At 39.5% G+C, this 19,223-nt stretch overlaps 1 protein-coding gene across 2 annotated transcripts in view; it reads right to left on the minus strand.

The window, feature by feature from the left end:
• Positions 1-1,324: 1,324 nt before the first annotated feature.
• The window catches only part of FAM204A (family with sequence similarity 204 member A), a 32,126-nt gene continuing 14,227 nt past the window's right edge, over positions 1,325-19,223 (minus strand). For both annotated transcript variants that reach the window (XM_082611838.1, XM_082611839.1), the window contains exons 6-8: positions 15,889-15,978; positions 1,830-1,936; positions 1,325-1,526 (exon numbers count right to left, since the gene is read on the minus strand). In XM_082611838.1, coding sequence (XP_082467964.1) covers positions 1,475-1,526; positions 1,830-1,936; positions 15,889-15,978 — 249 coding nt within the window. In that variant the 3' untranslated portion in view covers positions 1,325-1,474. The remainder of the gene's footprint in view (positions 1,527-1,829; positions 1,937-15,888; positions 15,979-19,223) is intronic.

Consider the following 19,223-nt stretch of genomic DNA (forward strand, 5'->3'; position numbering starts at 1 on the left):
ACACAGAAAAAAAAATGCCACCATAAATAAGTAAAATTTGATTACTGTTTGTAAGTCTAAAAATAACAAAATAGGGCTTCCCTGGCGGCGCAGCGGTTGAGAGTCCGCCTGCCGATGCAGGGGACGCGGGTTTGTGCCCTGGTCCGATCCCACATGCCGCGGAGTGGCTAGGCCCGTGAGCCATGGCCGCTGAGCCTGTGTGTCTGGAGCCTGTGCTCCGCAACAGGACAGGCCACAACAGTGAGAGGCCCGCGTACCGCAAAATAAATAAATAAAATTAAAAAAAATAATAATAATACTAATAATAATATCATCATGACTCATTTTCTATGTTCCTGAATTTATGTTATCAGCCTAGAGAAAGTCTGTATCGGACAGCTAGAAACCTCTGATGAAGGCTGAAGAAGGGAAGAGACCTGATGAAAAGCACAATTAGCAGTTCTTTACCTCCACTGAGCACCAGGAGGAGGTGCCAAAATACCTAGGCCTACCCAGAAAATCACAACATCCAGCTGTGGTCTTGTCCACCAGCTTGTGACAATTTCTCAAAGCCCCTTCTAGTTAGGACTACGAAACACACTTTCAGTGAAAACCACTTCCCAGGGCACCAATCCCCTTTATCCTCATTCATTCACTCAGTCTCTCCAGGAGTAACGGGGAAGAGGAATAAAAATAATCAAACCATGTTTGTTCTTAGAAGGTTCAGAGTTACACTGTCTTGAGTTATAACTGTCTAATACTATTATACCAATTTCTCTCCTAAGAACTATCTCATAATTTAAGGAATGACATGGCTGAGAGAAAGATTTAGGAAGACACTTCCAGGCAGAACACTTGAATTTAAATCATCCTCTAAATACTACATTCTGTCCTTTTTAAAAACTGTGATATTTAATCTGAAGGTACACAAAAATTAATCAATTCCTTTTATTATGTGACTGTGAAATATCAACTCTACTGTCTCCAATAAAGAACCAATAATTACTTTTATAACATTAAGATAAAGTCATTTATAAAGACAGTATCTTTCTTGCACTTATGACTAATCCATTATAAACAAATGCCAATCTTAAAAACACAGCTCCAGAGTAAGTGCAGTTACACTGAGTACAGATAAGAAAGTACAAGGAGCTCATTGGCTATGCTACACCAAGTGGATGAAAAGTAAAATTGATTTTATACTGGAGGTCTATATAAATAAATAAATAAAATCCTATCTTTTTTTTTCCTGTATGTATGCTTAGATTTCTTGTACAAATAACAGAATGCTCCATTTCATTCACTTCAGCAGGATGAGCTCTTTAGAAAAAGACTGAAAAAAAGATTTGATAATCAACTTCCAAATTTTATGCTTATTTTTTTCTATTTCCATCAATTCCCCGACATAGTTAACATGAACAGGAAAATCTTTTCAGTAAATTAAGCAACTGAAGACTCAAGTGAAGTCTCAAAGGTCTTGAAGAACTCTGGCAAGTCACATATATCCCATGTTGCTTTTGGTTTCCCACCTCTTCTTTGCTTCAAACCTAAAATGAAGAATATGAAAATCCCAATTTATTTCTAAATACTTTCCTGAAGTAACATGTTTACTAAGCGCCAAAGTAAAATAAATTTTAAAAAGTTTTCACATACTCCATCAATTACAAAATAAACATCAAACAGGAGGAAGAAATGCCTCCGTATTTATAATCTGATAAACATTCAGCAAAGATACAAAGAATAAAATGAATAACAATTACACACAAACTGGATTCAACAAATATATCACAGGATTTCTGTAATTCCTATGAATTTAGTAGAATTACTAATTTAAAAAATATTGAACTCACCCCCAGGCAAGTTTCTTCTTTTTTCGAGCAACCTGTGAATTTTCAGCATCCTTTTTGGCTTTTACAAAGTTGTGGCAGGCAATCGCTTTGGCAATTTTTACACCAAGCTAAGGGTTACACAGGAGGAAAAGTGAAAATAAATATTCTAGCTGATACAAGAATTACAGTGATACAAATACTCGAGAATTTGTGGGTATGAAACCCATGTCAGCGTTGCTTTAGACATGCTAAGAATAGAAATTCTTATGCTCGGCCCCCAAAACCACCGAATTACAACAAATGCAAAGATGTAGCTAGCCCCTATTCTCCTAACCTCCCACAGACCTTTATCCCAGCTGTACCAGCCTCCCAGTCTCCCAGATGGAACTCCTTCCCACACTAAGGCCCGTCGAGGGTCCACGAGGGCTGTGGATGAAGATCTTGAAGCGCTTTCAGCATTTCAGTAGGCCAGACAGGAATTTACCCCGATAAGGCTGCACAGGCTGACAGAGACATCCAGTTTCTTTGCTCTGGGCTAGAATTACAGAAACTCAGTATGGGTGTACCCATTATCTCACGCTGATCAGAAGCTCAGATTGGCAGTCATAGATGTGATTAATAAAACACAGGAAAGCTAATTACTACTTCATAAACACAGTTTGTGTGATGGGCAATTGCTTGTCACTCACTGATAGAAAAAGGAATACAAGAGGTGCCAAGAGGCAAAAAGGCGGGGCACCAGGACCACAGTACCGAAGTGTTCCCTCTGCCAGTCGCCCGTGCGTGCATGCTCCCCCCTTACACCCATCTGCCCCAGTGCTAGAGGTTGAAGCAGAACAAAGCCTCCTCTCAGCCCCACCCCCGGAAGACTTCTCTAACTCAACCCAACAAAGTCTTTATTTCTGTATTTCTCTAGCCCTTCAGCTTCTGTGCCATAACCTATGGTACAGCTCTCTGGCCACAGAGCTGTTCCTCAGCGAGCGTCTCCAGGACAGGCATGGTAGTCCCCTAGTTTTGGTGGGCTCTGATTTTAAAAACACCCACCTATACAGATGGCTCAAAAGTATCTGTTAAGAACCCAGGTTAAACAACAAAGGCTAAAAATCTCTTCCTGGTATTTCCTTCCTTTTCTCTCTCTGTACACAGCCTACTGCATTTCAGTAGCCAGCAGACTTGTGGACGAGAGGCAAGGTCCCAGAAGCTACTCTCAAGTCAAAGTATTACAGCCCAAGGTTTAGGGACCTGCTGGCCAACAGTGAGGCACGGCAGGCGGTCAGGGGCTTGTGTGTAAGGAGAGAAGCCGACTTAGGAAAGTGAGGTTTGACATGCCCGACACTCCTTTCAGCTCATCTCGCAGAACAGTTTCCTTTAGAATGAAACAAACAAGCAGTCATCAAGCACTGACTGGGGTTTATAAATGAGAACAAAAAGAGATCTGATTTTTCAGTCTAGGAAAGAATACACATAAAGAAGGTAAGTAAATGGAAGCAATATGACAAAATGGAAGCAATATGACCATCAAGCCAGCGTGCTGAGGTAGTCGACACCAAAAGGAAAGCCACTGAAGGAAGGAGGGTCGATTGTGACTGTGAGCCCACCTGGGAAAGCAGACCAACTCGGAGCCTTCCTGACACTCAAGCCAACACTAGCAGCAGAATCTTCTTTCACAAGGACGACATTCATTCAACCAATATCACGCGGGCACAGATGCATTATTTTGCCAGGCACTGTTGCAGGCGCTGCAGATACAGCTGTTAAAAAGAGGGCTTCGGGGGCAGGCGGGGGGGTGGGGGGGTGGGCAGCTGGGGAGAGGGGGTTGCCAGTTACATCTGACCGCTTCAATCCCGGACCTGTTCTTTTGGCTCTCTTTTCATTTCTAGTTCTTTATTACAGAAAAGTTCATATAAGTCAACTAAAAAAAAAGGTTAAGAATCAAAAGGGCTGTAGCATCATCATCTAAGGAGAAAACGAAGCTCTGGAAGAATGCTCTGGAATCATGTATCACGAAGATGGATTTCCTATAGACTGAAACACCATTCATTTGTCATAAACGTAAAAACATCAAGTTATGCCTGTCTGGTTAGGCCAGTCAAAACTGCAGTAACAAACAAACCCCCACATCTCAGTGGCTGAACTTTTATTTCGTGTTTCACTTAATGTCAGCTGTGGACTGGCAGGTCTCTCCATCTTGTGGTGCCAACATCTCAACACGTGGCGTTCAAGGCGCTGTGGCAGAGGAAGAGACGGCCAGAGGGTCTCACGCTGGCTTTTTTTTTTTTTTTTTTTTTTTTTTTTGTGGTTCGCGGGCCTCTCATTGTTGTGGCCTCTCCCGTGGCGGAGCACAGGCTCCGGACGCGCAGGCTCAGCGGCCATGGCTCACGGGCCCAGCCGCTCCGCGGCATGTGGGATCTTCCCGGACTGGGGCACGAACCCGTGTTCCCTGCATCGGCAGGCGGACTCTCAACCATTGCGCCACCAGGGAAGCCCCCTTACACTGGCTCTTTAATGCTTTAGTCCAGAAGCGACAAGACAGCGTTTCTGCTCAAAGCCGTCTGGTCAGAACTACTCACAATTCCACCTGGCTGCGAGGCGGCTGGCCACAGGGGTGCTGGGGGACATCAGGGGAGCACTAAATGCACCTAATGAACTGTCTACTGTCATAACATGCAGCTTGCCGCCTGGGTTTAAGATGTATGCTGGGTCTCTCCACATTCGTGTAGGATATTTAGTCTCTTCTCTGTCCCCCGCCTCCAAAAGATAAAACACAGAACTCAGTATTTGCCTGTCTAATTATATTCCTATGTTTTGGATAGCATACGCAAACTTGAAATATGATATAGTTTTGCCAGGACCACCCCCTAACAAAAGTTCCGCTCAGCTAGTTTATCTTATATTTAAATTGAGCCTATGCTTTTGAGCATGAAACAAAAATGACCTGAACTATATCTGCCATGTACCATTAACCCCATGACAAAATTATTTCCTAAAACTGTTGTAAATTAAGATGCAGCTTACATTTTTAGCTTATTGAAATTTCCCAGTATGGATTTTCTGGTTTGGGGACAGACAAACCAAACAGCGTCTCAGTGTGTCTGGACACTGACCGTGGTCATGTGCTTTAAATGGGGACTCTTCAACATGGTCATATGCCCTTACAATGTAAAAGATTTTAGTTTTCTAGCAACACGAAGGACAGACCCGGCACAGACAGCAACACAGTGAAGAATGAGAGCACATATGCCACGTAAGACATAATATAAACTTGTTAAAAAGAATTCATTACAATGTAAGAAACATGTATTTACATGAGACGGCTCCATCGCTTTGTAGACTAATTCAATATGGTAAACGAGTAGGTACGTAGGCAATACCTGCAAGCAGACCTGTTTGTAGGAAAGGTATATTTGCTAACTGTATTTTGCCTGGGGTTAGGTTCAATGAAATGTTCTTTAACTGATAGACATTAAACAAGCCTGGTCTATGCATTTTACAGAAAGAATCTTTTAGCTTGTAATGATGATGAAAAGTCTTATCAACGTTGTGTCCTTCCCATGCTTAAAATGAATGTTTCACTTATTCCTGTGGAGAAAGTAAAAAGAATGGACATATTTGGAAATATGAAAGGATCATGAGATCTTCTATAGAAGAGACAGTTGAGAAGAAACATGTTTTCTCAGGCAAGATGACCAGCCCAAGTTCCAGAAGATAAAAGAATACCGTGCTACGTTTCCGTATTACAAACAAACAATATAGGCCCACAAGAATCCCCCTTTTGCTTCTCTAAAAAGAAAAATGCATCTTCGTGCCCAATGTAAACATCACAAAAGCTTGGTCAATGGTTTTTATATTAAAGAACGGTTTCAGGTCATCAGATAACTATAGCAACACAATGTGGGAAGAAATTTTTTTAACCGAACAAAAATATATACAGAATTTCTTGTATGTGTAGCCAAAGTATCAGCATTTTCCATATAGAACATCCAATATTTTGCTGCATTTTAATTAAGGTGTCTAAACATTATCACAAAGAACTGAAAATTGGTCAGAGCAAACGGTAAGGAAAATTAAGCTCTAAAGGCTTTTTATCACCATATTTCAGGAACCAAGGGTGTAAAATGTTCTAATTTGGGATATATTAAAAGCCATAAAAGGTCTTTCAAAAAGATTAATGGTACTTTGCTTGGATTTAAGATAAGGGCTTTAGCTGGTTGGAAAAGCAGGGCCCTGGCTGGACCCTTGAGGCATTCATCTTTACAGCCACTTGGAAGATTTGTAAAAGCGTCTGCATAACCTCAAGCAAATGCACCCAGCGACATTTTTTTAATTCCTTTCAATTTTACAGGTTTAGCATGCGTAAATCATATTGGGTTGTAAAATAGATATAATGGCACATCTTGTAACACAGTAGAGATTTTTAAAAGACAAACTTGCAAAATAAAGTTCATTTTTCTCACTAAACCTTGCCCTACTAAAGTATGCCGATAATCACTTGAAGCATCTGATTCAAACAGCTTAATCTAGCATCACTGTAAACTTCTTATCCATTTCATAAAATACTTTACTCATCTTTGAATTACTAGCTTGTAACAGATTTATGAAGTTTTCCTCCCTTCTGAACACTTTCAAGGCACTTATTTAAAAATACCAATTATCATACTTTAACTTTTGATGGAATAATAGGTCTCTATGAAAAAAATATTTACGCCATTCTCTTTTGTTCTTTAATTAAATGAAAACAGATGTTTTCTGAAGTAAAGCAGAACCATTACTGGAGCACTTAAAGTGTTAAGGTCTTTAATTTCTATATCAGTTTGGTCGACAATTCATGATTGTCTTTACTCGAGCTCAACATTAATGTCAAGCAAGTTACCTAGGAGACGAAAGAGATCAAAGAGACAAAAACCCCTCCAATGTCTGATTAATCAAGCCTGCAAACAGCTTATTTCTTTTCGCCTGCATGCAAGTATGAAAATGAGATTCTGGGAGCCGAACACTGTGCAGATTTGTTCATTCTTATCAGAACAAAGCCAGCGGCAGCTTATTTCATGGATCATTGGCACTGTCGTCAGTGCTACACAGAACGGGTGACAGCTCCTCGTTTTGAGGCTTGAACAAAATTAGCAAAAAGTCGGCACAAATTAGCCTCTCATCTTTTTGGTAATATGACATTATTCATTTACTTTTTATCCAATTTTTAATTTTTTCCTTGTCAGCTATCCCTTTCTAGTGTCTCCTGCATGGCATCACAAAATGCCTTCTTAAAAACAAGCAGAGAAATAGCCAAAGTTGAAATAACATGCAAAGTCCAAAAAGCAAAGAAGAAAAAGCACTTCCAAGGACTGATGATGCTTTATTTTTTTTTTAGTAACTTTCAAAACTTTGCAAAAATATTAACAGCTCAGAACACCATGCAGTTAAGGAGTTTTATGAAATCGCTAGTATATTTCAATAAAGAAGATGATGTGGCTAATGTATTTCACTCAAATCACAATTTAACATGGCAGGTGCTATAGTAAATTCAGGATGTCTCCACTCGGAGTGGTACCTTTCTCTCCACAGTCATACCTGAGATGCCAAAGCTCTGAGGACAGCAAATAAGCTCTGCCATATCCAGTCATTTAAACACTGACTGTAAATCAAGTCTTTTTCTCTCTGTTAGAGGAAACAGCCCAATTTCACTGTCATCTTAAAATGTGCACACACAGGTTTGCATGTTTGTGTACTACTTACATCTATGTTGTGTGCACAACTGTACAAACACCTATTATTTATTTTTATACCTACAACTTCATTATCAGTTAAATCCAAATGGTTTTTATTTCAAAGCATAACCCAACAAACCCTGTTTTTAAAATACATTATAAGATATATTTGTATAGACATATTACATGTGTGTGTGTGTGTGTGTGTGTGTGTGTGTGTGTATGATTCACCTTGCAACTTATAAAAAAATTTTGTATTTGGTCCATGAGGTTGAGAAGATAGACTTTGATTCATATCCTCAACTCTGATTTCATAGTGGAATAGTTTATATAACACCTGGTTTAATGATGACTGTTAAGGCTTCAAATTATACGTAGATTACAGTATTCCAAAGGGGGGAGAAAAGATGTTATACTGTTGAAATCACTCCTGGATAGAGACATTTATATTCAAGCAACTTATTCCATTCATAAGGGAAAAAAGCATTAAAAAATTAACCATAAGCTGTTAGATGCTTTACACAGTCCCCATCAGAAAGACAGTTTTTTTAAAGAACTGTAGTACTGTTTTCAGCAATTTCTTTATCTCTGTTCTTCTAAGTAAGAAAGCTTATTAACAAGCTTTGAACTTAAAATCACATTTACAATAATGTGCCATCAACAGTTTTATAAGCTAATTAGAAAAAGATTAATTAATGACTGGCTGCTAATAAAATGGCAATCATGAAGAAAGAAACCATGGGTGCTAAGCTTCAACTACCACCAATTAAGAGCTAATTACAAACAAATTATATATGTGTTTTGCTGTGGGCTTTAATTTACTAAAATGGTTTTAATTAAAAGAGAAAACATGCTGATTAATTGAACTGCAGAAAAAATCTACAGTATAAACTGTGCTTTGTCTGTCTCTTTAATTAGACTTGTAACATCTGAATTTTTTTTAAGGTTTGTTAAAAGCACAGATAAACATAATTAAAAGAGAGCATAAGGAACACCATTCTAGGTGATCACCCAATCATACCCCAGAGGTTAAAAGAAAGTGTCCTCAGTGCAATGAGATCTAAAAAGCACACCTAGAAGCCTGAGAGGAAAACCCATCCCTCAGTACCATTTTTATTTTTCTCTTGAAGTTGGAGCATTTCTAAAATGCTCCAACTTCAAGGCTGTACACCATTTTTTATAGGAAAGAACATATCTTTAGGTTCCACGTAAAGGAATTCAACTAAGCCTTCCCTCACCTGGATAGGCATAGCTTATTTTCCATACGATGTGCTAATTGTTCATCTATATGAAATAACTGAATTACTTTTAAGAACTAAGGAGAACAAGGCTTCAAAGAATTAAAATCTCCATTTAAAGGTCCCGCATACTATGCACAGACTACAAAATGACACACAGAGGAACATCTAAATTAAAAAACCACTGAGAAATAACCAAAGTTAATGAAAGTGAGTCAGTTCTAGATGACCCTAAATGGAAGCACACACCCCTCCCTCCGCGGCAGGCAGAGCGCAGCCGGCTTCCCCAGGTGGCTGGTCACTGCCAACTAGCAAGAGCCTGTTCAGTGAGGGCTTTCTCTCCCTAGTGTCCTAGATTCTCTCCCAGTGCTAATCAGTGAAATATACCACAAAGAAACTGGTCCTACACTCTGCTAACTGGAAAGAGAAAAAGAAAGAAAGAAAGAAAAAGTAAGGGATGGAAGTCAGCGTAGGAAAATTTCAAATAGGGGCATAAAACAAATTTTGCCAGAGTTTGCAGGCATTAGATGACTTTGTATGAAATAAGATATTCTTCATATACACCCCTGGTACTAGCAAAAAAGGAAATCTCCTTTCTGTAAAAATAAAATGTTGAAATGGAGATATTTAATTTTAAATTCTTAATATGTACAAATGAGTACTATTTAATTTATTTTTACTTTGTTCACCTTACCTTCAGTGGCTAGAAAACACAATAATTAAGAAAATAGAAAGTACCTGCCAGCCTTCTTAGAGTCATGGGTTCTAATGATAAATTCTTACCATAGCTAATTGGAATATATGTTCAGCTTCATACCTGAACAAATCGTTTTACCTTTGCAATCATGGCTGTTAAGATAGTTCTAAAAGTAGTCACAAAACCAGGAAGAAAATAATTTTGCTCTCCGGAATACAGAATAAAGAGTTTAGAACCACAAGACTTGCTTCACTATAATATCTTTCAATTTAGCCTTTCTTTTTGTATGTGATGCAAACACCTTTCCTAAAATATCGAAGCTCTGAAAACAGCACTGATGAGAAGTAACTTCAAACTGATCAAGTTTGGCAGCATCTCTATCTCAAAAATGTAAACAAATGTTTCAATTCTGAACTCTAGATATGAGAATGCTCCAGGTACTTTGATGGATAAATCTGTCAAAATTGTACTATTTGGGGCAGGGTTTTTTTGTAGCGGGGGGGCAGTGAATTCAAGCTCTTATTCCATCAGACAACACAGCATGTACATCGACATAAAATAAATAACCAAAATGAAAAGGGTGAATTGTAGCCAGAATCCTCCCAGGGAAGCTAAAGCCTAACAACGAACGGTACTGGGAAAGTTCTGAATGCTAGGGCCAGGTGCTGTAGTATCTGAAATATTTCTGAGAAAGGACCACTTCTCACATGTTAACATAAAATACAGACGCTATTTCCGTGTGTGTGTGTGTGTGTGTGTGTGTGTGTGTGTGTGTGTGTGTGTGTGTGTGTGTGTGTGTGTGTGTGTGTGTGTGTGTGTGTGTGTGTGTGTGTGTGTGTGTGTGTGTGTGTGTGTGTGTGTGTGTGTGTGTGTGTCCCTCTCCAATCAGAATGCCTTCAGATTTTCTAGGAAATGGCTCTAAAAATAGAACTTAGGCAACAAATTAATAATCTGCCCAAATTTAGAGAGTATTTAATGTATTGAGCTAGGAAAGAATACAACTCAATAAATTGAAACATTAGTTTCTAAAAAGGCCATTCCTACCTTTGTTATTTAAATATTAACAAACTATTACTATTTCAACATTATTAAGTTTACCTATGTTTGGAATCCAAAAATCTAGGTACTATATTTAATAAATTTAATAAAGTTAAAATTAAATGCTCAGTTTAATTCATACTGCCAACGTAATATTTATCTATATCTATAAAAAGAATACTATCAAAGTGAGATCCTTTTTTTAAATCATTTTATACTTGTGATACCTTGGTTAGGTTCTAAATAAATACTATACTTAACAGCACTAAAGGCTGAAGTCATTGCCTTGGGTCTCCATTCAGAAGTTGGAGCAAAAGAGCTTTAAAATGTATCATTTTGTATCATTACTCCAAACTGAAAGGTTCTGGCCTTAGCAAAGATGGTAGCAGGTTATAACCAAAATATCTCAGATGTGAATATTAAAACCTTGCAAATTATTTTTTTAAATGACTATTCTAAGTTATACGAAATGGTTATAACATTACAACATGAAGTATGTACCGATGTTTTCAAGGAATTAAGTTTAGCTGGTGCTGCCGAAGTCTGTCCTATTTGAGTCACTTACAGAAAAGGCAACCTTTAAGGGCATGAGGTATACAAAGCGCAAACCAAATTCACAGGCCACCTCCCTTCCCCGCTCATTTCTGCCCTGACATTGTACAGCTATAATTGAAAGCAATATATCTAGCTCACGTAGGTGTGACTCATTCGATGGGAGAAACTCACTGTCTGCTGCCAAACCAAGCTGGTTTTTATCTACAGCAGGCTAACACGAAGACGCCTAGAGAAAAATTCTCTTTCCAAAATGTGAGATTCAGCTGAAGTGCAGCTTACTTTATTAAATCTAGGCTTTAGCACTTAATTTTGAAATACTTGTTTCTCCTGGTTTCTACAAGTTGGTATGATCTGAATTGTAGCAAAGATGGTGTGCCAGAAAAGGCAAGTACCAAAGGATGGCATTTTCGGGGATCACTATCAATGAACGGAATGTCCTTCCAATTCAGGCCTGAGGTTAACAAGCTACAAATGTGCTCAAACACCTGTGTGCATGTACGTGTGTGAATGTACTCGTATGATACACATACACATAAATAGTATTGTTTAAAAAAAGAACTTTGGTTTTCAAATTAGAACAGTTTCATCAGTAGGACACAAACCCAAGTGTACTTTTCCACGTTAGCTCTCCTCCAAGACTGTTAACAACAAAGAAGGATTTCATCAGCAGGAGGGACAGTCCCAGAGCAACCACATTACTACACGGCAAAACCGAACTTGACAGCACAATCTAGGTTCCACCATGTGAACTTGAGCCATCCCCCAAACCAGATGAAGTACGTCTTTAATGTCATCATTAATTTAAGGGAAGATGATCCTGGAAAAACATGTGCTTGCTGTGTCATAATGCTAGTGCACTGACAGCTTTGTTCTGGCATGCCAGTTTGTTCTGTTTTGTTTTGCCCTGTTCTGAGGAACTGTTTTCAAGGCCCATTCTCAGACATGGCTCTTCTTTTGGCTTCATTTTTCTCAATACTGATGCTGCCCTATTGGTTTCACAGGCTTATAAACGTTAAATATCAAAAATTAGTTTCACTTATTATGGTTGGAGAAGGCTTTAAGAACTCTGGGGTCTGTGCCTCTGAGCAACGGCTTTATCAGCAAGTCCCAGTCACTGCTTCTTAAAAAAAACAAAACGGTACTGATTAAAAACCCATATACCTGATTTCCAAAAGGACACCTACCATGCACATATACATTTAATTCATAAAGGGTTTCTGCCCCAAACTCACAATTACTTACTTCGCAAAATCCCATCTTTCATATCCACAGTGATTCGCACCAAGGAGATAAACATGAGAATTTAAACCTCAAACTAAACTATTTATTCAAGAATTCCATCTTGATTACTTTAGTTATTCTTCGCGGGTGTTTAATTAACACGGCATCCGTATCTCTCCAATGTCTGTGTCTGACCAGCAAAAACTTTCCAGATGTTTTTCCACTTATACAAGTAAAATAGGGCCCAAATTATTGTTTTTCCTCTTAATCAGAATTCTTTAACCCCACACTACATAAATTTCTTTTACTAGGACAAAGCATTATACTTGTATGGAAGTAAAAAGAACACTTGGGAAAAATGTTTACTATCCTTACAAGTGCTAAAAATAGTATAAATTTCTAAAGCAATCTCATTCATATGTCATGAAGTGTGACAGGAAATAACTCTTAAAATGGAAAATACCTAGCCAGTATTATGCAATTCCCATTTCTAAAATAGCAGTCTGACAAAACAAAACACAGAAACTTAATATTCTCAAAGGAAACACAGGGCTTCCCTGGTGGTGCAGTGGTTGAGAGTCCGCCTGCCGATGCAGGGGACGCGGGTTCGTGCCCCGGTCCGGGAGGATCCTGCATGCCGCGGAGCGGCTGGGCCTGTGAGCCATGGCCGCTGAGCCTGCGCGTCCGGAGCCTGTGCTCCACAGCAGGAGAGGCCACAACAGTGAGAGGCCCACATACAGCAAAATAAATAAAAATAAAAAATAATTAAAAAAAAAAAAAGGAAACAGATTTCTGAGGCCTCGGAGGCACTACTTCTGTTTCCTCTGACAAGCAGCTTCCTGCAGCAGGGAAAGGAGAGCTCACGCGTGGCCAACTGATGAGGCAGACAAGGAGGGAGTGAACACGCAACCCTGGTGGACACAAGGCCACTGCAACCCCAGCCCTCCCAGCGCATCACTTAGGGAAACTATATCCAATTCCCAATTGACCAGGTTACTGAGAGATTTAATATAGATACATAAAAGATTCTAGAATCTGGTATCTCACTGAAGGCACATTTTAGATCTGATTTGCCAGGTAAAGGTGAAAAGTACAATCAAATAATGTTTTCAAGATCTTACTGCAATAATAATTGTCTTGAGCAGGAAAACAATCAGCAGTGAATACTAAAACTAGCAAGAAAAGAACAGTGAGGAAAAGCATATTAACAGAGTCTCAAATCATCTCCCACCTCTCCATGCGATACTCATTAATTATATAGGGAAGAAGAGTAACGTTATAGAGGGGAAACCTGGAGACACCACCTTACCCAAATAATCAAAGGAACATAAGCAATAAATTGGACAAATAGATATCACATGCCTCCTGATATCTTGCACTGAGAAGGACACGGTATCATTTCTGTGATCTTCCTGCCAAAAAATGCATAACCTGAATCTAATCATGAGGAAGCATCAGACAAACAAAAACTGAGGGGCATCCTACAACATAAGTGGCCTCTACTCTCCAAAAATACTAAGGTCCTGAGAAACAAAGACAGACTGAGGAAACATTCCAGATTAAAGACGACTAAAAAGACATGACCAGAAAAGAGAAAATTTTCTTTTGCTATAAAGGAAATCAGTGACATATTTGGTAAATCTAAATAAGGTACATAAATTAGAAAGAATGGTAAAGCAAATGTTAACTGTTAACGTTTTGCAAATTTTGCAACTTTCTGAAAGTTTGAAATTATTTCAAGATAAAAGATTTTTTTAAAAAAAATCAAAGTGTTCAACTCTTAAAACTTTAGCATTACTAACTTTACCTAAAAGGAACACAGTGCCTGCAGTAAAGTAAATGCTTCTCTCTAAATTCCCCTGGCCTCTGGTATGGGTGCTAAAAAACAGAAAAAAGACAAAAAGAAAAATAGCCAGCCATGGATGGATCACGGGGAGCCCACATTCTAACGTTATAGACCAGGGCTTGCATTACTCTTTCTTCCTTTAGCAAGGCAAAGATCTGAGGAAACTTGGTGACTGAAGAAGCCACTACAATAACCAACAGCTAACACTGAAATCCTACTGAGTTTGTGGTACTATTCAACACACCATCAAATTCACTGCATTCAAATGTAATACCTGAATCTTTCTACTTGGAAAGAGAATAATAAAATGCTATTATACTCAATGAATGCTATAATCAATGAAATCAAAATATGGTTACTTTAAAGATGAAAAGAGCAATTTTCAAACTGAAAGCACAAGAATATCATAGGCTAGGAGGGATGAATGAATCTTACTAAAAAAAAAAAAACCCTTTTTTAAAATCTCACATTTTTGAAAGGCCACATAACTGCCATTTATTCTGCTTCTTACCTAGGTCCCAAACTCAAGCTCACAGCTTCCTAATTTTCTTTAGATTAGCCATTAATAAATGCATATACATATACATAAACATTATAAATGGAAGTATCAATATCTAATGTGACAACTGATTTTAAGGCTTAGGGGGGGAAAAAAGACAACCTGTGAATCCCTAAGCCTTGCTTCTGAACTGGTTTTCTCCCCTACATGAAAGTATAAATCCCATAAGATACTTGTGGCCAGCAACCAAAAAGAGAAAACAAACAAGCCAACAAACAGCCACCAATGGTAAATGGTTTTTTTTTTTTTACGGGCTCATGGTAAATGTTTTGACATCAGAGGATGTAAGAGTGGAATGGTGTTTCCATAGAAGAATTTACTGAAATAGTAATTTCACCACTAGTCTCAGTTTAGAAAAAATGTTCACCAGCAGGTGAATAAGAAAGATCAGTGCACGTGCCAAGAGTTTACACAGGTGACCGATGATGTTCTCTATGTAATTAAACACCATGGAGTAGTTATAGTTTAAGAATGAGGCGAAGAAGGTAGGGATATATTAAAAAAGAAAGCTTTGATAGAGCTTTCTTCCTAGAAACTAGGACAAAAAAGACTTACAAAACAACGACAAAAAAACATATGCCAATTATGAGCTCTTTATGTGTGACTTTACCTAGCGATACCTGGCAGTCATTCCCAGTTGGAGGAATATTCCTCCCAGAGGGTGCAAGTGAGAACCTTCTGATGCTTTGGTACTTGGAAAAAGAATATTCAATATACCTATTAGTTTTATACTATAGACTATAGGTTTAAAAAAAAAAGGCTGAAAATTCTTTAGGGTTGAGGCAACTACTTAGAATATGCAGTAAGAAAGCATTCTGGGGAGCAAGGGTTAGGAACATGTTGAGAGATGTGACATTAGAACACACGGCTGCCCTCAGGGAGAGTTAAACTGAGTTAAAGATGCAAATGGAAAAATAAAGCTAGCCTTTTAATCATAACTGGCAAAAAGCTCTCTGAACTAGATGAAATCTAGGGGTTGAATATTAATCATGGATTATTTCCAGCATAAGATTTAGATCAGAATAATTTAATAACTTTAAAGACAAAAATAAAACCCAGCATTTCGAAATAAAAGGTGGATTTAAGAGAGAAGAAAACGGACAGAAAGGAAAATCTTAGGTCAAATATTTGAATACTGAACTTACTCATGATCACAGAAAGAACATACGCTCATTTTAGAAGATCTGGAAGCACAAAAGAGTGCCACCAGTTGGGCTGACTCACCTCTCGAGTAGCTAGGTGATTGCTGAGTTCCTCAGCCTTCTCAATGTTCCACTCTTCCACAGCCTGGTCTATGCTCTTTTCAAGGCCCGACTAGAAAGAAAAGAAACCTAAAAGTTAGAGGCAAGAAAGAAAGGCAAACATTTGCTAGTAAAGCCTATGTCACAGGACCACACCAAACACATTACATACTTAGACTATTTAATTTTCACGATGATCGTATATGGTAGTTGGTACCACTCCCATTTACTGATGAGAAGGTGGTTCAGAGGTATTAAACGACTTAGCCAAGGTCAGATCACTTCTCGAACTAAGAAAAAGGAGATGCAAATCCAAACTTCTGTGACCCTAAGGACTACGCTTTCCCTTAATAACAATATAATGCTAATGATAATAAGTTAGAAGTTATGGCATGCTTATTATGTGGTACACCCTGTGCTCAGTACTATAAGAAAGCTCATTTAATCCACATAACAACTCAATGAAATTACGCCGTTACCCTGTTTTGAACATGAGGAAACAGAAGCTTAGACTCACTAATTTGGCCAAGGTCACGGCGTCTGTAAATGTTAAAGCCACCATCACATGAATCTAGGTTTGCCCAGAGCCTGTATTCTAAACCACCATTTTCCTCTGCCTCTTTTCACTATGGCCTATTCCTGTAACTTGAGACTTTCATTCAACAGGCCCTCCTAGTCTCTGACGACGGGATGGGTATTCAGTTGGATATTAAACATGGGAAGAAAGTTATATATAAGAATGACTGTACTTTCCTATGGAAATGTTATTTACTAGTTGAAGATACTTCAGGAAATCACAATTAAAATTTTCATGGGATCACCAAACAGACTGTGTAGGATACATCATACTTTATGGAAAGATGCTTCTTAGAGTTAAATAACTGAGTTTTAGCTTATGGAAATAGTTACTAAAGAAAATATAACTTTCTTAAAATAGTCTAATATATGTTTCTTAGAAGAAAATTTTATCCCAACAATGGCTTATCTAGTGTATCTTCCACATTTTCAGTTAATGGACTTCTCCCTCCTTAGCCTAATAAAGGAGTCCAGGGAATGTCTCTTCCATCAGTGTACTGCTTGATTAGACCAGTCAACTGAGAGAAACTTTGCTCCCATGTAGCCTTTATTGAAACAAGATTTTAAAAATGCCCACACAGGGCTTCCCTGGTGGCGCAGTGGTTGAGAGTCCGCCTGCCAATGCAGGGGACACGGGTTCGTGCCCCGGTCTGGGAGGATCCCACATGCCGCGGAGCAGCTGGGCCCGTGAGCCATGGCCGCTGAGCCTGCGCATCCGGAGCCTGTGCTCCGCTATGGGAGAGGCCACGGCAGTGAGAGGCCCGCGTACCGCAAAAAAAAAAAAAAAAAAAAGAAAAGCCCACACAAAATCTGCCTAAAATGATTACGAAACAAAGACCAGCAAGGCTGTCACTGATGTCTGTGTTAAAGTGAAGACTGTTCTTCTCACGAACCCTTATTCGACAACCCAAGGGGCTGGAGGATGATTAGGCTTCTTTTACTTGCTCCCGACTGGAGCCTGAGACTGGCATTCAATAGCCTCTCAGAGCCTCAGAGCCTAGGCCATGCTGCTCTACTGTCCTTTTCCCATTCTGGTCCTGTGATCACCCACCAGTCTTCAGAAATTTCTCTTTTTTGTATTTCTGCAAAATTCTTCTCCTGATAGTCCAAACAACATCCTGGACTCACTCTTCCAACATCCTTCATTTTCAGGGCCTGCTAAATAACACCCCACCCCAGATTCTATACTCAAGGCCAGGGATTCTCCAAGTGTGGTCTGTGTACCAGGTCAGGTCTGCGAGTGATGCCAGTCTAGGAACTGAGCTTGTGCCAGTATGCAAATCAATTACATGACTACGCATAGGTCTGTCTAGCTGACTTTTCTTAGAGGAGGAAGGGTATGGGATGGGGACAACAAGACTTTCTCAAAGAAGGAAGCAGTACACTGAGTTACACTCAGGCACAAGTTCTTTATTTCCTGGAAGCCCAATACTCTGAATACGCTTGCTCTAGGCCATGTAAGAGCTTTACGATCTAGGATTCTCTCTAAACACAAGATTCTGTCCTTCCACTGACCCCAAGTCCCCGAAGCCGGTGAACCGGCCTTGTCTTCGTTTGGAACCCCATGCTCTGTCGCCATCGTATTTGTTCTCACAGTCCTTCAGCCCCTCCTGGAGTCTCCTATCCTGCCTCTCTGGCCTGCAACCCATGAGTGACCTTTCCAAACTAGACTCTAGGCCAAAAGTTCTCAAAGTCTGAGTCTGGACCAGCAGCATCAGCACTACTTGAGAACTTGTTAAAAATGCAAATTTGAATCAGAAACGCTGGGGTTGGGGCCCAGAAATTCATTGATTCTAACCAGGCTCAAGTTTGAGAGCCACCGACCTAAGCAATACCTTAGGCAACTAAGCAACTTTCTCCAACATCACATCTTGTTTTGGTTGCTCCCAACCACTTGTTTCCACTACTTTAACATCTAGGTGTCCCAGCAATGTCAGAGAAACTCAAAGGACTCAATTCACTGGCTTTACTAAATGCTCTTTTTCCAAACTCAGCTGGGTGGGCTCTCAGCTCTGCCCTTGAAAGTTCCCACACTCCTTCAAGAAGTTGTTGCATGTCTTTTCCATTTTTTCAAATACCCTCAACCCTACCTCCTTCCTTTTCAGCAGATTATAACCCTACCCCTACTTCATGAGAGGCTGAGGCGGTGGGAGAGAGGGGAGACGATAACCAAGGGCACGTATGCACTTTCTATAACTTCCTCTCACCCGCTTCTCACTTACTCTGTTCTTCCATCCTTACTGCCTCCAAGAAAGAATCGTCTCTCTTCCCAAGACTTATCCCACCTCCTGTGCTCAGCATAATTCCACCTGCTTACATGTTATCCAGAACCCTTCTCTTTCAATGTTCTCCTCTCTCTCTCTTTTCTCCATCTTTCTCGCATCCTATAAATAAGCCTGTCCTCCCCAATCTGGACCAGGGGCTGGAGGAGACGACACAGCTCACCTCCCTCCAACTGATTTCTTCTCATGTCGGTACTCCATCTCTCTCGAAAGCAGTGTATCAGTCGTCCCGTGTCATCTCCCATCTCCTCCATTCCTCCTGTCCTCATCATTCCTCTGAAACTGCTCCCTCCACAGTCATAAATGATACCATTTGTCCTCCCATCACCTCTTATGTCAACTACATCCTCATTCTCAAAACTCTCTCCCCAAATGTCTAACTTAATTCTCCTTTGATGCCCCTTATCTCCTCCTGTTGTCCCCCAATTATAGCCGTCCTCAAGGTTCTGTGATTGGCCCC

Source organism: Mesoplodon mirus, assembly GCF_964341445.2.
Source record: "Mesoplodon mirus genome assembly, chromosome: 2".
In the NCBI taxonomy this organism is placed as follows: Eukaryota; Metazoa; Chordata; class Mammalia; order Artiodactyla; family Ziphiidae; genus Mesoplodon; species Mesoplodon mirus.